Source organism: Seriola dumerili, unplaced genomic scaffold (genome assembly GCF_002260705.1).
Source record: "Seriola dumerili isolate Sdu_G_001 unplaced genomic scaffold, Sdu_1.0 BDQW01000003.1, whole genome shotgun sequence".
In the NCBI taxonomy this organism is placed as follows: domain Eukaryota; kingdom Metazoa; phylum Chordata; class Actinopteri; order Carangiformes; family Carangidae; genus Seriola; species Seriola dumerili.
Window position 1 is genome coordinate 19,053,458 of NW_019174258.1, and position 18,590 is coordinate 19,072,047.

At 40.2% G+C, this 18,590-nt stretch overlaps 1 protein-coding gene across 1 annotated transcript in view; it reads left to right on the forward strand.

Moving 5' to 3' along the window:
* Positions 1-18,115, forward strand: part of dok4 (docking protein 4) — a 96,186-nt gene extending 78,071 nt beyond the window's left edge. Inside the window, exons 2-8 of the mRNA XM_022745599.1 lie at positions 4,056-4,163; positions 4,820-4,934; positions 6,008-6,127; positions 8,664-8,853; positions 15,554-15,692; positions 16,858-16,975; positions 17,958-18,115. Coding sequence (XP_022601320.1) covers positions 4,056-4,163; positions 4,820-4,934; positions 6,008-6,127; positions 8,664-8,853; positions 15,554-15,692; positions 16,858-16,975; positions 17,958-18,103 — 936 coding nt within the window. The 3' untranslated portion in view covers positions 18,104-18,115. The remainder of the gene's footprint in view (positions 1-4,055; positions 4,164-4,819; positions 4,935-6,007; positions 6,128-8,663; positions 8,854-15,553; positions 15,693-16,857; positions 16,976-17,957) is intronic.
* The last annotated feature ends 475 nt before the right edge of the window (positions 18,116-18,590 follow it).

Sequence of the window (18,590 nt, forward strand, 5' to 3'; positions counted from 1 at the left end):
GGGTAAACAGATAGACAAGCTGGTGAAGTGAAGTGGCTTTAAGTGATTAAGTAAATCTTGTAGGCAAGCAGGCAGGCCATCTGGTTTTCAAGGGAGTCCTTAACACAAAATACAATTCATGAAGCACAACAGCACAGCTGCACTCATACATCCACATAAGCTCTCCCATAAGCTCTCCAGGCCTATCCCCTCCTACACCTGCTGATTCCTCTTATTTTTCCACAATATAAATAAATAAATAAACAAATGAATAAATGCGCACATACCTATAAAAGATGGAGATACATTAGTTTACATGCACCACCATGGCAGTAAAAACATACTTCCAGACTTATCTAAAATTGCGTTTATATTTTATATATGCGCATGGATAGATATATAAATGAATATACTTACATATACACATGTGAATATATGCATACACACATACATATTGATGCACTAGATGTAGAATTAGAAGGTTGTTTGAACATGAACAAAAAGAGTTAAAGACATGATAAGAGGTGATAGAGGTGACTCATCAGCCAGTTTCCTTCTACATTTATATTGGTCAGGTAGTCACAGTACAAAGTAAAAATGATTACTTCATTTCATCTCAGCATGAGCCAGAGAACATGTGGTGTCCAAAGTCTGACTGTCGCTCTTCATCACACCTTCACATAAAACTTAAAACTGAAAGCAACTGAACAAACCTACTGAAGCAGAAGGCTTGGCCGAAATGACTAGTTCAGTCTTAGTGAGGTTTAGTTGAAGGTGGCATTCCTTCATCCATGTGGATATGTTGGAGAAAGGGGCCGAGATCTGCTCAGAGACAGTGGGGTCGTCTGGTGAAAATGAGAAGTATAATGACAGGTATATCTGGGTGTCGTCTGCATAGTGGTGATATGAGAAGACATGTGAGCAGATAACTGGACCCAAGGAGGTGGGCTATATTACAAAGAGAAGAGGTCCTAGTACCAATCCTTCAGGGGACTCCTGTGAGGAGGTGATAGGATAAGGACGTTTGATAGGATTGGTGGTTGTGGTCTAACAAGATCAGAACCGAGGACCGAGCTGCAGCTCTGGCTGCCCTGAGGTCCTTCCCTAGTACATGCCGCCTCCTCTGTCTCTCCATGCAGTTGATAAAACAGTTAAAAATACAAGTTATATATTCTTTCATGTCTGTGTCATATTCATATCAAGTCCAGACATGGAAACTATAGAATAGTGAAAAGTGTCAGTTACATATAATGTTGCTGGTATCATATCAGTAAGACTATCAACAAATGTTTCCCTGTCTATTTTTGCTGGGAGCCGCTCATCACAAGTGAAAAGCTGGTGAGATGCTGAATCTCTAGATCACACAAAGCAACAGCAAAACCTGAAAATGTGTCAGGCATGAACTTGTGAACATGAACATTCTCTTCTGTCTACAAAAGGCCAATTTGGTGACTTCAAGTGAAATTTTTGGAGTTAAATTCTGAGAGGTCTACATACTGCAGCTTAGAAAACACTGCAAATAGAGTAATAAAATTAAAGGGGACCTAATATGCTATTCTGAGTTTTTTCTTTCTTATATTGTGTTATATAGGTTTTTGTGCATGTAAATGGTCTCCAGAGTCACAAGGATCTCAGTTTACACCAAAGGGAGTAACTGTCAGGGTAAAAACCCAATTTTCTCCTTTGTATGAAATGCTTCGTTGGGAGTCCAGCCATTACTTCCTGGTCCTATTGACGTCAATACCTCTTTTGGTGCTGCCTACCTGCAACTTAGACACCCCCTGCAAGCTTGGAATGCCCCCACATAACTACTTAGAATTAAGAGTTTTTTTTAGTTTTGTAGCCATAAAGACACCATGTTCTCAACTGCCTGCAGAAATCTGCTTTATTTTTCCATGGTTCTCCACTGCTCCAAACATTATAATGTGAGCCTGCACATCAAGGAGGACTGCTTCAGAAACCGTGCACAGTTAGACACTTCATTTTCACAACAATTTTTTCTGTAATTCACACTTCACTCTCAGGATCACAGCCTGTCAGTCTGCATTATTATTGTGGATTTGTGATGTTAACCATGTTACCGTGACTTGATCACGTTAGTAATAAGCAGCAAAGTGAAAGATATAAATGCTTAAATATTTGTCAGTATTGACATTCTGTACCTCGTTGGCGCAGATAAATTATCCAAAGTTTAACTACTGAGTTTGTTTTTCAGTAACTATGCACACTAAAGTTTAATTTATGCAGATTTACTGGCATCGTAAATCAACAGGATTTGAAGCGGTGGAGACTCCCTACCAGGACTGTTGTGGAGAGACGCATGCAATGTAAGATGGAGGCCATCTTTGACAATACCAACCACCCTCTCCACAACATTCTGGCAGGACAGAGAAGCAGCTACAGGTGCAGCAAACATGTCATCTCACTGTGCTGCAGAAGGTTCAGGAGATCCTTTGTTCCCACTGCCATCAGGCTATACAACACCTCAGCCAAAGAAAGTGGACTATTCTAATTATTATTGTTTATTTATTATCAACTGTTATTATTATTATTAGTAGTATTAGTATTAGTATTAGTATTATTATTATTATTATCAACAATGAGCTAATGGACACATAAATTGCCCCTAGGGGATAAATAAAGTATCTATCTATCTATCTATCTATCTATCTATCTACCTGTCGACCGTCTGTCTTGCTCCTCCATTATTTATATTCCTTTAGTCTGGAAGTGTCCACACTTAAAAAATCAACAGTTTCTCATAAAAGTATTCCATCCGAAGTCTTGTTTATCACAGCCTCTTCATATTTCTACCTACTTCCTGCTGCGGGACAGTGGGTATGCTTGTTTCTGCTCCAGTCCAGCTTGTGAAGGTGAATCAGGTTTGTCATCTTCTGGTTCAGAATCGGACCCTTGCTCAAAACTATAAACAGGACCGAAGCCGCCACAACCGTTTGTTTACACAAGACATGCAGAACGTATCGTTGCCATAGTAGTTGCCGGCAAACCAATCAGAGCATGCTGGGCTCTGAATTGTCAGCTTCAGCGGGGACAGAGCGTTTCAGACAGAGGGTGAATAGAGGACAGTGAAAGATATACAGAAGAAGAAAAATAAAGTCTTTTTTAGTAGATTTTAGTAGACACCAAGAATGAAATGATTAACACTGAAAATGGCCATAACAGATCCTCTTTAAGAAAACACTGATTTGACAAAGGAACCCTAACCCTAACCCTGCAGGAAACAACACAACCACATACAGAAACACACTAAGTTGGATACAACAGAAATGAGGGTGTCATCATTGTTCAGTGTTTCCTGGAAACTCTCTTGTGTTTTGTGGAACCTGCACAGTTTCTGTTTTTTCTCACTTTGCAGCATTTTCTTTTCTAAATCCTAGTGAAGATGTTTGTCCATTTACTTGTTTTGTTTGTTTGCATCTGTGCATCACATCGATGCACAGATTTATGGGCAACCACACAACTTTTGTTTCCCAAAACAAGCAGAAGTAGTGAGATGATCAGACCAGTTGAAAACAAGCCTACAGTCCTCACTGTAGTCGTCCTGTCCAGATAAGAATGATCAGTGACATTACTGCTGCACTCATTTTTAATTTCCTTTGTAGACCTCTGACTTTCTGATGGATATTTGTTGGATTTTCATCTTCATGACAAAGAAAACTACTATCTTAATAAGGACAACATTAGCTGTAAATTAAAGTATAGAAAAAATACTTTTTTTCTCAAAAAGTGTAGTTTGTAAAAACATTTTTTTCAGCCATAACCTGTGTGTGCAGGTTCTTCTCAGGCTCTATACTTCCCCAACAACTTTCAGCAAGTACAAGGTACAAGGCCAGCCTGTATGTAGCCTTAAAGGCAAGACCTGGGGCAAAACAGGTGCCTCACTACACTCACTCCGCTTGTTAAGATTATTGGAAAGGAAACTCACTTTTTCTGAATGAAATAAATGTAGTATTGAATATTAAATGACTTCTTCTATCTATTCTTCTATGTGTGTGTGTGTGTGTGTGTGTACGTATGTGCGTGCGTGCGTGCGTGCATGCGTGCGCATGTTATAGATCTATCGACGTTGCTGGCTGGTGTTTAAGAAGTCGTCCAGTAAAGGACCTCGTCGTCTGGAGAAATACCCTGATGAGAAGTCTGCCTACATCAGAACCTGTCCTAAGGTGTGTGTGTGTGTGTGTGTGTGTGTGTGTGTGTGTGTGTGTATGTGTGTGTCACAGGTATACAGGCAGGAGGAAACATAAAGAGTTGAAAGACACACATTGACAGGGATTATAGCTTATTCTGATTCTTGTACTTCTTAGCTCACTGAGAATCAACAATCCCTCTTACTCTTTTTATTCACACACAGAATGTGTATTCTGGTTTTATCTTTGTTTCCGAAGTTTCACAGGACACACAACACAATGATAGAGCCTTAAACAAGATAAGAAGATTCATAAAAGGTTTTACTTGAACAAAACAGTGTTAGTCCATACGGACCAGTGAACTGGCTGAACCTTCTCAGACAAATATTCTTTTAAGTCTTTTTTGAACCATTGATACTTTTACCACAGGAGTTGATGCAGAGTAGTAACTTGTCACAGTTTCACAAAACTCTGTGATTTGCATGATGACGACTGTAATGGCTTGGAACTTTCAGCAGTAAAATGTAAGTTTCTGAAGTGAAGCAGCAAATCTGAACTGCCTCTGTTCATCTTAAACATACAACAGAAAACCTATTTTACTGAGTCACCATCACTTTAATCAGACAACACCAAGTACTGTAGGTGAATAAGCCCTGACTTCCACTGTGTTAACTGTTTTACCCTCAACCTAGGTGACAGAAATTAGCAACGTCAAGAATGTCACACGGTTGCCTCGGGATACCAAGCGACAGGCTGTGGCCATTGTGTTTACAGATGATACCTCACGCACCTTCACCTGTGAATCAGGTAATGTGTGGACGCACATGCACGCTTGCCCCCGCACACACACACACACACACACACACACACACACACACACACACACACACACACAGACTCACAGAGTTGTGTGAAATATGCAGATACCAATATATTTGCAATGATATTGACCAATAATTGACCGGGCTTCAGTACACAGCTGCAGTCAAGACATGTCAGGACTCTTGTTTGTGTAATCTGTCCATAACCAGAAATGTTTGTGATTTTAGTGGATGTTACCTCTTAGTTTATCCTTTGCATACAGTTTCTGTGCAGTGTCTGCAGCTGTAGTTCAGGTTGTCAGATAGTGTAGACCGATAATGGTTGTTTTGTCTCAGCACCTATAATTCACAGAATGTTTGTGATGGAGCTTCAAATTTTCACACAAAGTCTCCTTATTTGTCCACTACACATCAATGTTTCCAACTTCTTCAACTATATCACAGAATTCATTAAGTGATGTTAAATACAAGGCATTCCATTGTTACAACCTGCCCCACCACTGGGATGAGTTGTAACACTAAGAGTGAAGAATTACAAATTCAGACCACACCACAAATTATGCATCTAAGTAAGTCTAAGTAACACTTCACCATCAACCTGTGGTTCACCAAGAACAAAAAGAACTCACCATTGACTTTTAAAGCACTTTAAGAATGACTATAACCGACAACAATGAGCTGTTTTTGATACTATAACTTTCAGATGTAATTTTTTCTCAGCCACTGTCTTAGCATACTGGAAAAATGGGTAGGATGGAGAAAATGTGTTTAGTTGAAGGTGTTAGAACCATCCACACCCCTGTCAGCCATTGTTTACCTAGCCGTGGCAAATGGTGGTTTGTAATTAGCTTACATTAGTTACATAAGTTACTTCATTCTAACTTCAATAGTGTCAGTACTAATCATATAATCATATAACTAATATAGACTTGGTGCAAAAAAATACTGTTAGCTGAAAATGTAAAATCTGCATAAGTCTTCACACAGCTGTGCAATTTCACATAAAAGGTCAGGAAGTCAGGTGTGACGTGACCTCCCTTCCTATCTCTCGCTCTACAGAGCTGGAGGCTGAAGACTGGTTCAAGACACTGTCTATTGAGTGTCTGGGCATGCGGCTCAATGACATCAGTATGGGAGAGCCTGACTTGCTGGCTGCCGGGGTCCAGTGTGAACACACAGGTAGTTCCAAATCAAATTTTCAGAATAAAAGTTTCCATGTCAGTGGCTTGTCTAGGCCTAGTCTGCCACCACAGCAATCTTTGGTTTAGTGTTTATCTTCCAGCTCAGATTATCAAAATTGATTGTTTTGTTGGTGGGTGGGAAGCAAGTGAGGGATCATGTCCTTGTTGCTTCTCCTAAAGCTTGAAACAAACCACAGAGAGGAGATCTGTCTCTCTACATCCTCTGTTGGTAAAATGGAGAAAGTAGTGACAAGGACTACAGTTTTTATAAATATAATTTTACATATAATTTATAAATATAATTTTACATATAATTGTATAAATTCTATGTTGTATATACATCAGAGGGTTCCTTTCTAAAAGATGAAACAGGTTTGTGTGGTTTTATGTTCATATTCTAAGCTAAATGTACTGCTGCAATAAACAGTAAATCCTGAACACCAAATTTTTTAAACAAAGAATAAACTAACAATTATTGTATTAGCATTCAACAGCGTGTCCCATGAGCCACATAAGTTCTGTCAAAGTCTCATGGCTGCTTTATTTGAAATCTTTTATCACTGTTAAAATAAGTTTTTCAAATGTTACTGGAGACCAAGACTGGTGGCAGAAAAACAACAGAAACAAGTGGAGGGAAATAGACAAGATAAGGAATAAGGAAAAAATGTCTTTGTCATTGGATGTCAGAATAGTAATGCAAAAAAAGATTACTTCCATCTTTAGGCTATAGAATTACCTTCATCAAAGACACCTGGACTGATGAAACCTGTTTATGACACAATGATGTAGCTAATAACAATAAATTAGTAACAGCAGCAAGCTGGTGTTCTCAGTGGGCTCTTTTATAATAAAACACCACTGACCAATGTTAGCAACATTAGCATGTACAGCATGTAGACAAACCAAACTGCTCATAGAGAACTAAGTTCTAACATTACTCAGTGTTTATGTATTTAATGAACGAACGGGAAAGACAGTGATACTATATCTGTCTTATAACACAAAAAAAGGTTGAGCATGGAGTACAGTAGTACAGAGCCAGCAGACTACCTGAGACTTGACTTCCCAAAGACACAAAGCAAAAAATAAACTTTTAAGTTTGAATTTATTAAAATCCTAAAGTAAACAATATAATTAAGACTTTGTGTCAGGCCGAGACTCGAAGCAGGACTCAGATGCAGAGATTTAGAAAACAATAGGCTTTTATTGATATCACCGGAGACCTCAGACAGAGTGACAAACAAAATGGCTATGACAAAGACTAGACACTAACTCTGAATCCTGAGGAACGAAAAACACTCCAGGAGGAGGAAAAACCTGACTACATAAAAATAAACCAAAATAATCTACTCACGCTCCTAAGCGGAGGATCTAGAATTATTAATAACTAGGCTAAGGGAAGAAATACAAACAAAAATTCACTCTTAAAGAGGAAAAACAAAAGGGCTATGAACCGAAACTATGGCAAGAATTTACAAACAAAAAATCACTCTCAACGAGGAAAAACAAAGGGCTATGAACTTTAACAATGGAAAAATTTACAAACAAAAAAATCACTCTTCTCGAGGCTTACTTTGGCGATTACTATGGCTGTGGACATGGACAAAGGCTCGGGTGCAGGTCGAAGACGAAGACACTCTGGCACAAGACAAGGGGAACACAGACTATTTAAACACATGGAGGGAACTAGGGGGACAGGTGGAAACACTTAGGACAATCAGACTGAGACACATGAGGAAGAGCAAGTGACCTGCAACGAGAGGAGAATTACTTTTCAAAATAAAACAGGAAATGACAGGACAAAACAAACCCAGGACAAGACAACCTCACCACGGTGTGACACTTTGAAACTTTACTAACTAACTTTAATACCAACATTCTCAATTACCATTTTTAATTATCAGTATTCAGAGACCTGACAGATTTCCAAATGATTGCAATTTGTTTATAAAGACTTGGACTTGAGATTTGACTTCAATAGGAGGCAATGTAACAGACTGTAAACAGAAGATCTGACATATTGTAAATTTGTTGTGTTATTGACAAACTTGATCTACATAACCATACAGAGCAAGTTGTGCTTGTGCCCACCTGTTGAATCTAAGTTCAAAATTCACTTTCCCTCACTCACACTAAATGATCCACTATGCTCACCAGCTGGTGACTAACATTGACTGTCATGTTGTGTTGGGCAGTGTACAGTGGATTTGTCTGTCTTTTTAGCTGGAAACTGCTGCTGCATGGAAACACTGAGATTGCACTAGAATAGTGAAGTTGTTAAACCAAGACAACAAACTCTGTAGAGCTGAGGGGAACAACAAAATCGGATGATAAAAATATTAATTAGGGTGGCTTTAAAAACAATTTTAGTGTTTGGTACTCTTTTAGCTTAGAAGATGGAAAGCAACATGCTTCATCTTCTCAGAAAAACTGATAAAAATGACAATGAGCAATAAAACTCAGCTCAACAAAGCAGACCTGTGCAAGTGAAAATACATCGCTGACACTGTTCCTGTCATTCCTCATCTCTTCAGAGCGCTTCAGCGTGTTCCTCCTCCCCTGTCCCAACCTAGACATCTACGGCGAGTGCATGATGCAGATCACCCACGAGAACATTTACCTGTGGGACATTCACAACCCTCGCACAAAGCTGGTCACCTGGCCGCTTTGCTCCCTGCGGCGCTACGGACGTGATGCCACCCGCTTCACCTTTGAGGCTGGACGGTAAGACCAGGATTTGGGTGGTTGGGAAAGGAAAGGGGGAGATGTTTGCTCACTGACTGTCCCAAGATAAACACAGGTTCCAAACATCACACACACACACACACACACACACACACACACACACACACATACAAAGTTAGAGACACCACAATGAGCGTACGGTCAGTCCAAGGATACTTCTCTCTCACACACACACACACACACACGCACACACCACACCACATACCACACACCACACACACACCACACACAGGTTGGTGTGTTGGTCTGAGCCCCATGAAGAGATTGATTGAATAGATTAGATGATGAATCAGTGCTGGGACAGACCTCCATCTCCTCTTTGATAAAACCAGACCGCCTATGATTGAGTCAGCATGCAGATAATTTACTTATTTATTTATTTATTTATTTATTTATTTATTTATTTATTTATTTATTTATTTATTTTGCACAATTTAAAATACATAGAAAATGACAAAGAAAACAAATAGCATACAGTGCAGGGACAGGCAAAAACCTCGATGGGCTTATTTAAAGCCTCTACCTAAGTATGTTAAAATATTACAACATTATAAGGATAGAAAATAAACATGCCAGAAAATAACGCGAGTACATAAAAATAACTAGAAAATGATAGATTATATATAAAATTAATAGCAATAATGACATTAATAACGAGTAATAAGTGAGAAATTAGGGAAGAAGAAAATCACAAGATTCGTCATAAGACGAGTTGACTAAGAATGGGCATGTGAGTTTACCTTAAAGTATGTTTTGAAATGCTCAGGAATATTCCCTCTGATTGAATATATCTTATAAATAAAAACACACATTTGAAAAATGTTGATATCATAAATAGTAAGAATCTGTAGTTTCTGAAATAAAGGAGCAGATGAGATGTGTGATTCTGATTGGGTTGCAATCCTAACAAAATGTTTCTGGAGGACCAATAATTTGTTTAGAGTAGTAAGTATTTGCCTAAACTATATTATAATGTGAACGATAGGGATAAATTAGACTATAATAAAGAGTAAGGAGAGTGGTCACAAAATGGCTAACTCTCCTTATTATACCAATAGATTTATTTATTTTTCTTCTAACCCAGTTAGTTTGTTCTCTCCAACTCAAAGTCTCATCAACAAAAATTCCCAGGAATCTTGCATTTGACACTTGAGGCATTCTCAACTGACACCATTGTAATTTTACATAAATCCTTAGAGTATGATTTTTTTGTATTTAAAGATAATGTATTTTATCTGAACCATGTAACATAGGTAGTTAAACCAACATTTGCATCCTTAATCAATGAATTAAAATTTGAATGAGAGAGGACTAGAGTTGTGTCATCTGTAAACATTATTGGTGAAAGGATATTTGAGACATTAGACAAATCATTAATATACATTAAGAATAGTTATGGTCCAGGAATAGACCCCTGAGTAACCCCACAGAGTAGTCTGGCTTTGTTGGAATAGCAACCCTTAACACAAACAAACTGTCTTCTGTTGGAGACATAATTCTTTAACCATTTATATGTAGCATCATGAAAACCATATTTATACAGCTTTTCCAATAAAATATGATGGTTAACTGTATCAAAAACTTTTGAAAGGTCTATGAAAATACTACAAGTAAATTCATTATTTTCAAGTGCAGATGTAACCTTATAAATTAGGTGAAGCAGAGCCAGTGGTGGAGTGATTTTTTCCTGAAACCATACTGATGTTTATAAAGAATTGAATTAGAATAAGGATGAAAGAGTCCTTCTGTATATAATTTTTTCTAATATTTTTGAAAAACATGGAAAAATAGATATGGGTCTATAATTATAAAAACAACATGGATCATCTCCTTTAAATATTGGAATAACTTTAACAATTTTTAAATCCACTGGCACAACACCTGTTTTCGAGGAGAGATGAAAGCAAGTGGTTGCAATACTGACTGTTTCACCTGTTTGACAAGGAATGCAGAAATATTGTCATGACCGGCTGAATATATTTTTAGTTTATCAGTTATGTCACTTATTTCTTTGATATCAGTGGACTAAAAGGAAGAAATAACAGGAAAATTTCTTGGAATAAAATCCATTACTATGTCAAGCAGGAATTTTATTAGCTAATTCATAACAAATATTAACAAAGAATTCAAAAAACCTTTGAGCTACATATGGATTGTTGAGAGAATTTTCACCATCCAAGAAGACTCAAGGTAGTCTTTTCTCTTTGCAACAACTGATTACTTTCCACATAGTTTTTATATCTTTTGAACACCTCTTTCACTGAAATATTTCTTTTTTGCAGATCTAATGGAATGAGTATATTTATTTCTATAAGATTAATAAACACTATGGGTAAGAGAAGTAGGATTTGAGACATATTTTCTATACAGTTTATTCTTTTTCCTCAACAGCTTCTGCAAATCAACCGTAAACCAAGGTTTATTTAAGTCTTGACTGTATTTCTTGGTAGAACTGCCAACTGGAAAACAGTCATTAAAAGTAAAACCAATGACTTTCATAAAATGTTAATATGCAAAATCAGTATTATTTTGATGATCCCATGAAATACTGGCAAAGATATCTTTAAATTTAGAAATATTTGACTTATAATTATATAAAAAGACTCATAATTCTTTAATGCATTATTTTATCTGTATGTTTAGCTCTGTTATCCTTGATTAAAGAGTACTGAAATATGGGGAAATGATCTGACAAGTCTGAACATAAGACCCCAGATTTCATTCCTTCACTCAAAGAGTGAGTTAATATGTTGTCAATCAAAGTTGATGGATTTTCTGTAACTCTTGTAGATTTGTGGATAAGAGGGAAAAAGTAATTAGAATAAAGAATATTTAGAAAATCGCCAGTAAGGGTATCTAATAATTTTTTAAAAGAGGTTTATATTGAAATCACCCAAAATATCTCAGGCTTTATCCTCATTGGTCAAGAGAACTGGAAAAACTTAGAATAAAATCTTTGATACTAAAGTCAGGTGGGCAATGAATAACACCAACAATAACATGCTTTCCACCAGAGACACCGGAAGGCTCTAAAAAAATCGATTCCACTTCCGCCCCATTTGATTTCAGAGAGAGATCTTCCCTAATTTTAAATTCATAGTCACAATGTATAAACAAGGATACTCCACCTCAAGATCTATTCTCTCTTACATAGTGAAGTGATTTGCATTTGGTTAATTCAAAGATTTCTCTGGAGTTTTCTGTAAGCCATGTTTATGATAAAGCAAGAACAGAAAAGTCATGCTTAAGTGAAGATAAAAAATTAATGACTTTATCATAATTTCTGGAAAGACTCCTTATAGTCAGATGAAAAGTAGAGAATACATTAGGAGGCATAGAAACACATAAGTTATTGAATTGTGTTTCATTATAAAAGCTACAGAAGTTTGAGGCGTCAAGTGATGAAAAAAGATTTAAGTTTGGGTCAACATCAAAATTGTATGAGTCAACTGAAGAATAATTGAAAGGTTTAAAAAGCTGGCATTGAAAATCAGATTTATTGTAGCCCATAATGTGAGTAAAGAATAATGTGCAATAGATGAGTGGTCAGATAGGTAATCAAAGTACTGTATAAAAGCCTAATGGTGGAGACTAATGAGCCAAACTCTGAGTGTTGGCCTTTCTTTGTTGTGGTGGATTTTGGGTTGGTGGATGGACAGTAAGTTTTTCATATCTTAAATATGCAATGTCTCCTCTCTCTCGAGCTGCCTTCATTGCTGGGAGTAGTTCTTTCTTTCTTTGTCATGGTTTGCTATGGCAGACACCTTTTGTTAGTTTTTGTTTGGACCTTTCGCACTTCCTGTTTTATTTTGTAATTGGTTTCCTTGTGTGTCAGTGTTTTTGCTTCCTGTCTTGGTCCTGTTTCTGTGTGATGATTGTCTGCCCCGCCCTAATGTGTTTCACCTGCGTGCAATCACCCTTGCCTCCTTTGTCTATATAGTCTTTGTGCTCCCCTTTGTCTGGGTCAGTTTGTCTCTGTTGTCTCTCTGTTGTCTTTGTTGTCTCGGGGTTTATCCTTAGCCTGTTCATGCCTGTTGATTTCTGGATTTTCCTCAATCTGTTTATCCATGGTTTCCCCTCAAGCTGTTCAAGTCTGGTTTGTCTTCGTTCTGTTCATGTCACCTGTTCATGTTACCTGTTGTCCCTGTGGTTCCCTGTGCTTGTGTTAGTTTAATAAACCTGTCTGCACCGTCTCCCATGTGTTGGCTGCATTTGGGTCCAGCTTTACCCCCCCTAACCCTGACTACCCTGACAGTTGTGACAGTACAAACCGACTTAGAAATGGACCCGGCGGTCTATGCCAGCCTCATGGCTTTCTTAAGGGTGCCTCCATCCTCTCAGCAAGCACCTTCGTCGGTCTGCATGCCCCTTTGCACGCTGGCTGACCCCCTCTCTGACTCGGACCTGGACGACCCTGACGAGTTCCCATGAAAGGGGACTATTTTCACAGGGTTTCGTGGAGGCCACAGAAGGCGAGGTAATCATGGTTCCCGTCGCCCGGCCTCTGCCCCAGCCCCAGGTTCCTCACTTCTGGCCCAAGCCACAGTCCAAGGTCCCCAGCTTCCAGCCGAATCCAGTTCCTCGTGTCCTGTCGGCGGCCCAGTTGACTCCTGATTCTGGTTCCCAGTCAGTGGTCCGGCCGATCCCTGTTCCTCGTCTCCTGTTGGCGGCCCAGCTGACTCCTGATTCTGGTTCCCAGTCAGTGGTCCGGCCGACTCCTGCTCCTTGTTTCCTATCGGCGGTCCAGCCGAATCCTGTTCCTCGTGTCCTGTCGGCGGCCCAGCTGACTCCTGATTCTGGTTCCCAGTCAGTGGTCCGACCGACACCCGGTCCTGGTTCCCTGTCGGCGGTCCAGCAGACTCCTGACTCTGGTTCCCAGTCAGTGGCCTGGCCGACACCAGATTCCCATTCGGCGGTCCGGCCGAATTCTGCTCCTCCGGTTCTGTCGGCGGTCCAGCTGACTCCTGATTCTGGTTCCCAGTTGGCGGTCCAGCCGATCCCTGCTCCTCGTTTCCTGTCGGCAGTCCGGCCGATCCCTGCTCCGCGTTTCCTGTCGGCGGTCCGGCCGAATCCTGTCCCTCCTGTCCTGTCGGCGGTCCAGCTGACTCCTGATTCTGGTTCCCAGTCAGTGGTCCGGCCGATCCCTGCTCCTCGTTTCCTGTCGGCGGTCCGGCCGAGTCCTGTCCTGTCGGCGGTCCAGCTGACTCCTGATTCTGGTTCCCAGTCAGTGGTCCGGCTGATACCTGCTCTTCGTGTTCTGTCGGCAGCCCAGCTGACTCCTGCCCCTGGTACCCAGTCAGCTCCTGGTCACCCTCCAGAGGGGCGACGCCATCCTCCGGAGGGACCCCGTGTTCGCCACCGTCCTCCTGCTCACCCTCCAGAGGGGCGACGCCATCCTCTGGCTCGACCTCCTGAGAGACCCGGTCTTTGCTGTCGGCCTCCAGAACGGCTCCGTCCGTTTGCCCGACCTCCGGGTCGCCCCACTGAACTGCCCAGCCTGTCCATAAGGCCTCCGAGCCATCCCCCTGAGTTGCCCTGTTTTGCCCCTGAGCATCAGAAGATGCTGTCCATTGGCCCCTAGAAGATTTCTGAAGATGGACACTGACTTCCCAGTCCTATGAACCCAATCCACCTTTATTTTCAGATGATCCAGATGTGTTTGTCACTGAAGAGTTTTCTCACTTTTTCTTCAGATTCAGACACCTTCTCTTTCTCAGACTCTTTAATGCCATCGACAACAATATTATGTTGCCTTGACTGGCCCTCCAGATATTCTGTCTTGTCTGAGTTTGAGATCAAACTTTTGCAGATTGTGTCCAAATCAGTCCTGGTTTCACTACAATGTGTTTTTTTTTTTTTTTTTTTTTTTTTTTTTTTAAATCATCAAAATCCTTTCAAGTCATTTCTAAACTCACCTTAAAATCATAGACTTGCTTTGATAGATCATCAATCCTCCTATTTGAAGAATCAACTATGATCTGTACACAAGTTTTGAAGCTTTTTTACTGTTGTTCAAGCAAAGTTCTGTAGAAGTCTTTTTGCTAGTCCAATAATTCACATACTTGAGCCATTGTGACATGTTCCTCGTGGTGGTGGTGGTGTGTGTGTGTGTGTGTCCTGATTCACAGGTGAAGGTGCGTGAGGTATCATCTGTAAACACAATGGCCACAGCCTGTCGCTTGGTATCCCGAGGCAACCGTGTGACATTCTTGACGTTGCTAAGAGTGAGATAGATTAAAAAACAGAATCTGTTAGTTTACTAGTGAATGGGCTAAGCTTACAGACTCAGACATGAAACTGATTTACCTCCAGAATAAATCCACTTACAAATTAGTTGTCTGTGCATCCATGGCTCCACTTTACAATGGTGATGTTCCTGTTATATACCAAAATAAAATGCAAAACAAAAAAAAAGAAAAAATCAGTAGGACCAGCCAGTTCACAAAAGCTTTATTGTGGCTGTAATTGTTACTGGTGTAGGGGTGAAACTGACTCACACACATGTTCTACATAGGATTAAAATCACTGACCAGCCCAGGTGATGTAAAAATCACCTCCTCCCCCTAGAGAAATAAATCCAGGCACAGTCGAGGCAGGTCTCCAGACTATTGTCCTGGCTCGTGTGTCGGCCCATGCTGTTCTGTGCTGCAGCTTCATACTGACTCCCTGTTGTGTGCAGGATGTGTGACAGTGGTGAAGGCCTCTACACCTTCCAGACCAGAGAAGGAGAACAGATTTACCAGAGGGTTCACTCCTCCACACTGGCCATCGCTGAGCAGCACAAGAAGGTCTTGCTGGAGATGGAGAAAAATAGCAGGGTGAGAGTCTGGCTTATCTCAGGTTTAACTTTCATATTATTGTCATTGTCCAATGCAGACAATGCAGACCCCCAGGGCCCCCAAAAGCCCTGTTAACTGTGTGTCACTTGTTTTTGGGCAGTTTGAGTCATTGCAAAATCTAATCTCTAGTCTTAAACCCTGAATTACTTTATTTTATATGGTGGTGTATATCTCTGAATAAAGCTAAAGCCACACTTGTCATTAATTTTGTATTGATAACAGATAAAATGACCATGTTTTTAAGTAGCTGTACAGAGCTTGACAATGACACTGTGGATATTGTAGAGCAGCTAACAGAAGAATTTTATTTATTTATTTTTTAACCTTTTTTTATTCAGCGTAGTTTCACTGAGAGGCAAGCTGTCTTTTACAGGAACACCTTGATCATAATCACACAGTTACACATTCACATCTGGAAGCTGCCCAGTACAACCACAGTCTGACCTGCTGGCCACTGAGTAGCTCCGCTGGAGCTGGTGGGGGTTAAGGGCCTTGCTCAAGGGCACCCCAGTGGTGATAATGAGGATTTGGATAAGTGCTGCTCTTTCACTTTTCTCAAACATAGTGAACATAGTGGAGGATTTATCACAAAATAATCTCACATAATCTCAGCATCTGATGGAGACCAAAACAGAGCTAAAGTAGAGTGAATACTGGTCATTGATCATGTGGTGTTAGAGGTGGTCAACACGGACCAGCAGCAGAGACAAGTTCATTTAGCCACTATTAGAAGTATTACCCTCCAACACAGTGAAAAGCTTTTGTTTTTAAAAAAGACATATAATAAAATAATAAATACAGCAAAAATCCTTGAAATTAGAAAAGCGTTATAAATAATTGTTCATGAGCATCATTGAGTTAGTTCCTGGGTGGTACAGTCTGACTCTGTGATAACAGAAATAATAAATGTTAGTCTGACTACTGCAGTAGTGCAGTCATGATTGTAACAGTGTATGTATGTGATGATCTGGGTAGGTAATGAGTAATTATATCTCATCCATATGAGCAGCGTCAGATCCTGTACCCTGACTCTGTGAATCTCCCTGTAATACAACTTTAAGAAGACAGTCTTTGTAGACGTTGTTAATTGTGGTACTGTTGCTGTTGTTTTAAATTCCTAATGATGTGTGTCTCTGACTCCCAGCTTATGTCTAAGGGTTCAGAGTCCAGCTCCTACCCCTGCACGCCCACTGCCATCCTGCCCCGGTCTGCCTACTGGCACCACATCACTGCAAACCAGACCGGCATGGATCCTGGCACTGGTAGGCCAAACACACGAGCTTTAACACAAGTTTTTTTCTTATATTGTATCTCATAGATATAGGACATGACCATGACATCTAATTCCATTTTCATTGTACCTGTACCTACACTGTACACCAGTACACTCCACATCAGATTAAACCCTTTCATGTGTTACTTTACTTTACTTCTACTTTACTACTTACTTTACTACTTTCAATTAAACATCATTTTCATCTGGTCAAGATTTAAATGTACGGTGGCCCTGAGAGCTCAACATACTGCAATTTAAAAAACACATGCAAATGACAAAACACAAACAAATTCATAAAACATCTTCATCAATTTGACATGAGCTCCAAATATTCACAACACAACCAAACACACTGCAAGTAGCACAGACGACAGCGGAAGTGTTTCCTTGGACGCTCTTGTTCATTGATTGGTGACTTTTGAGGTTAAAAGCATTGAACAAGTATGTCCCAGCCAGGTTAATCACTTTTTAGTGTCCCCTGGAAACAGCATCTGTGTCCCAGCCAGGTGTGTTTGTGTATTTGTTTGTGTTTTGTCTTGTTGTATGTGTTTTCTTAAGTTGCAGAGCTTTGAGCTCTCGGGGCCACCATATAGATAGGAATAAAAATTATCCAACTGAAGCAGATTCTATATTAGATTAATGGGTGATTCTTACCATTGAGGTGATTCACAACTTCACATACAATGAAAAAAGTTTGTTTCAGTTGTTTAAAACCTTTTTTTTTTTTTCTTTTTTTTTAAAAAGGATAAAATAATTCCAACTGTAATGTCCCCTATTTGGTGTTTCAAAGAATATTTTTCAATTGCTTTTAGAGAGTCGGATGAGAACTCTGACATCAGTATGTTGAAGTACGTAGCTGGAGTCTGGACATAGTTAGCGTAGCTCAGCATAAAGACTGCAAGCAGGGAGGAACTGCTCTTGTATCTGCTCTGTGCTGATGTAACAGAGTGTGTCTGCTCTGTCTGCAGCCGACACTTCAGAAGACGACCTGCTGTCGATCCGCCTGCCTCCAGACCGCCATGACATGCTGCCCCTGGCAAACACTCATGCACAGTCCCAGCCCTACATACACACACACTCCGCGACACACTACCCCACCTACCCTGGACAATGACACACACATACAGAACAGGATGTAGACACTGAAAAACATGCGCACACACAGATAGCCACATGCATGCAGGCACACATGATTCACACACACTGAGAGAAACACACACTGTCCCTTCTTGTATTTATTTTCCAGCCCAGCGTTACACCTCACAGGATATGTCGGTGGCCAGACCAACACCGGCCCATAGACCATCTTGAATGCAGAAAGCAGAATCCTGCAGAAGACTTTAAGGAGACTGGGCTTCCCTCCATGGCTGCAGCTCCCACACTTCCACAGCAGACACAGATATTTGACCTTTTCCCACTCTCAGACAGATTGGCAGATGTTGCCTACTGATTAAAGTAAGGTCTGTATGCTTTAAACCACTGAGGCTATATTGCATGTTGACTGACTATATCTAAAGGCAGAGGTGTTTCTACCTGTTCTGAATGGCCTCTCCCGAAGGTGAGGTTTTTTTTACTGAATTTATGCAACAGGTTTTTTTTAA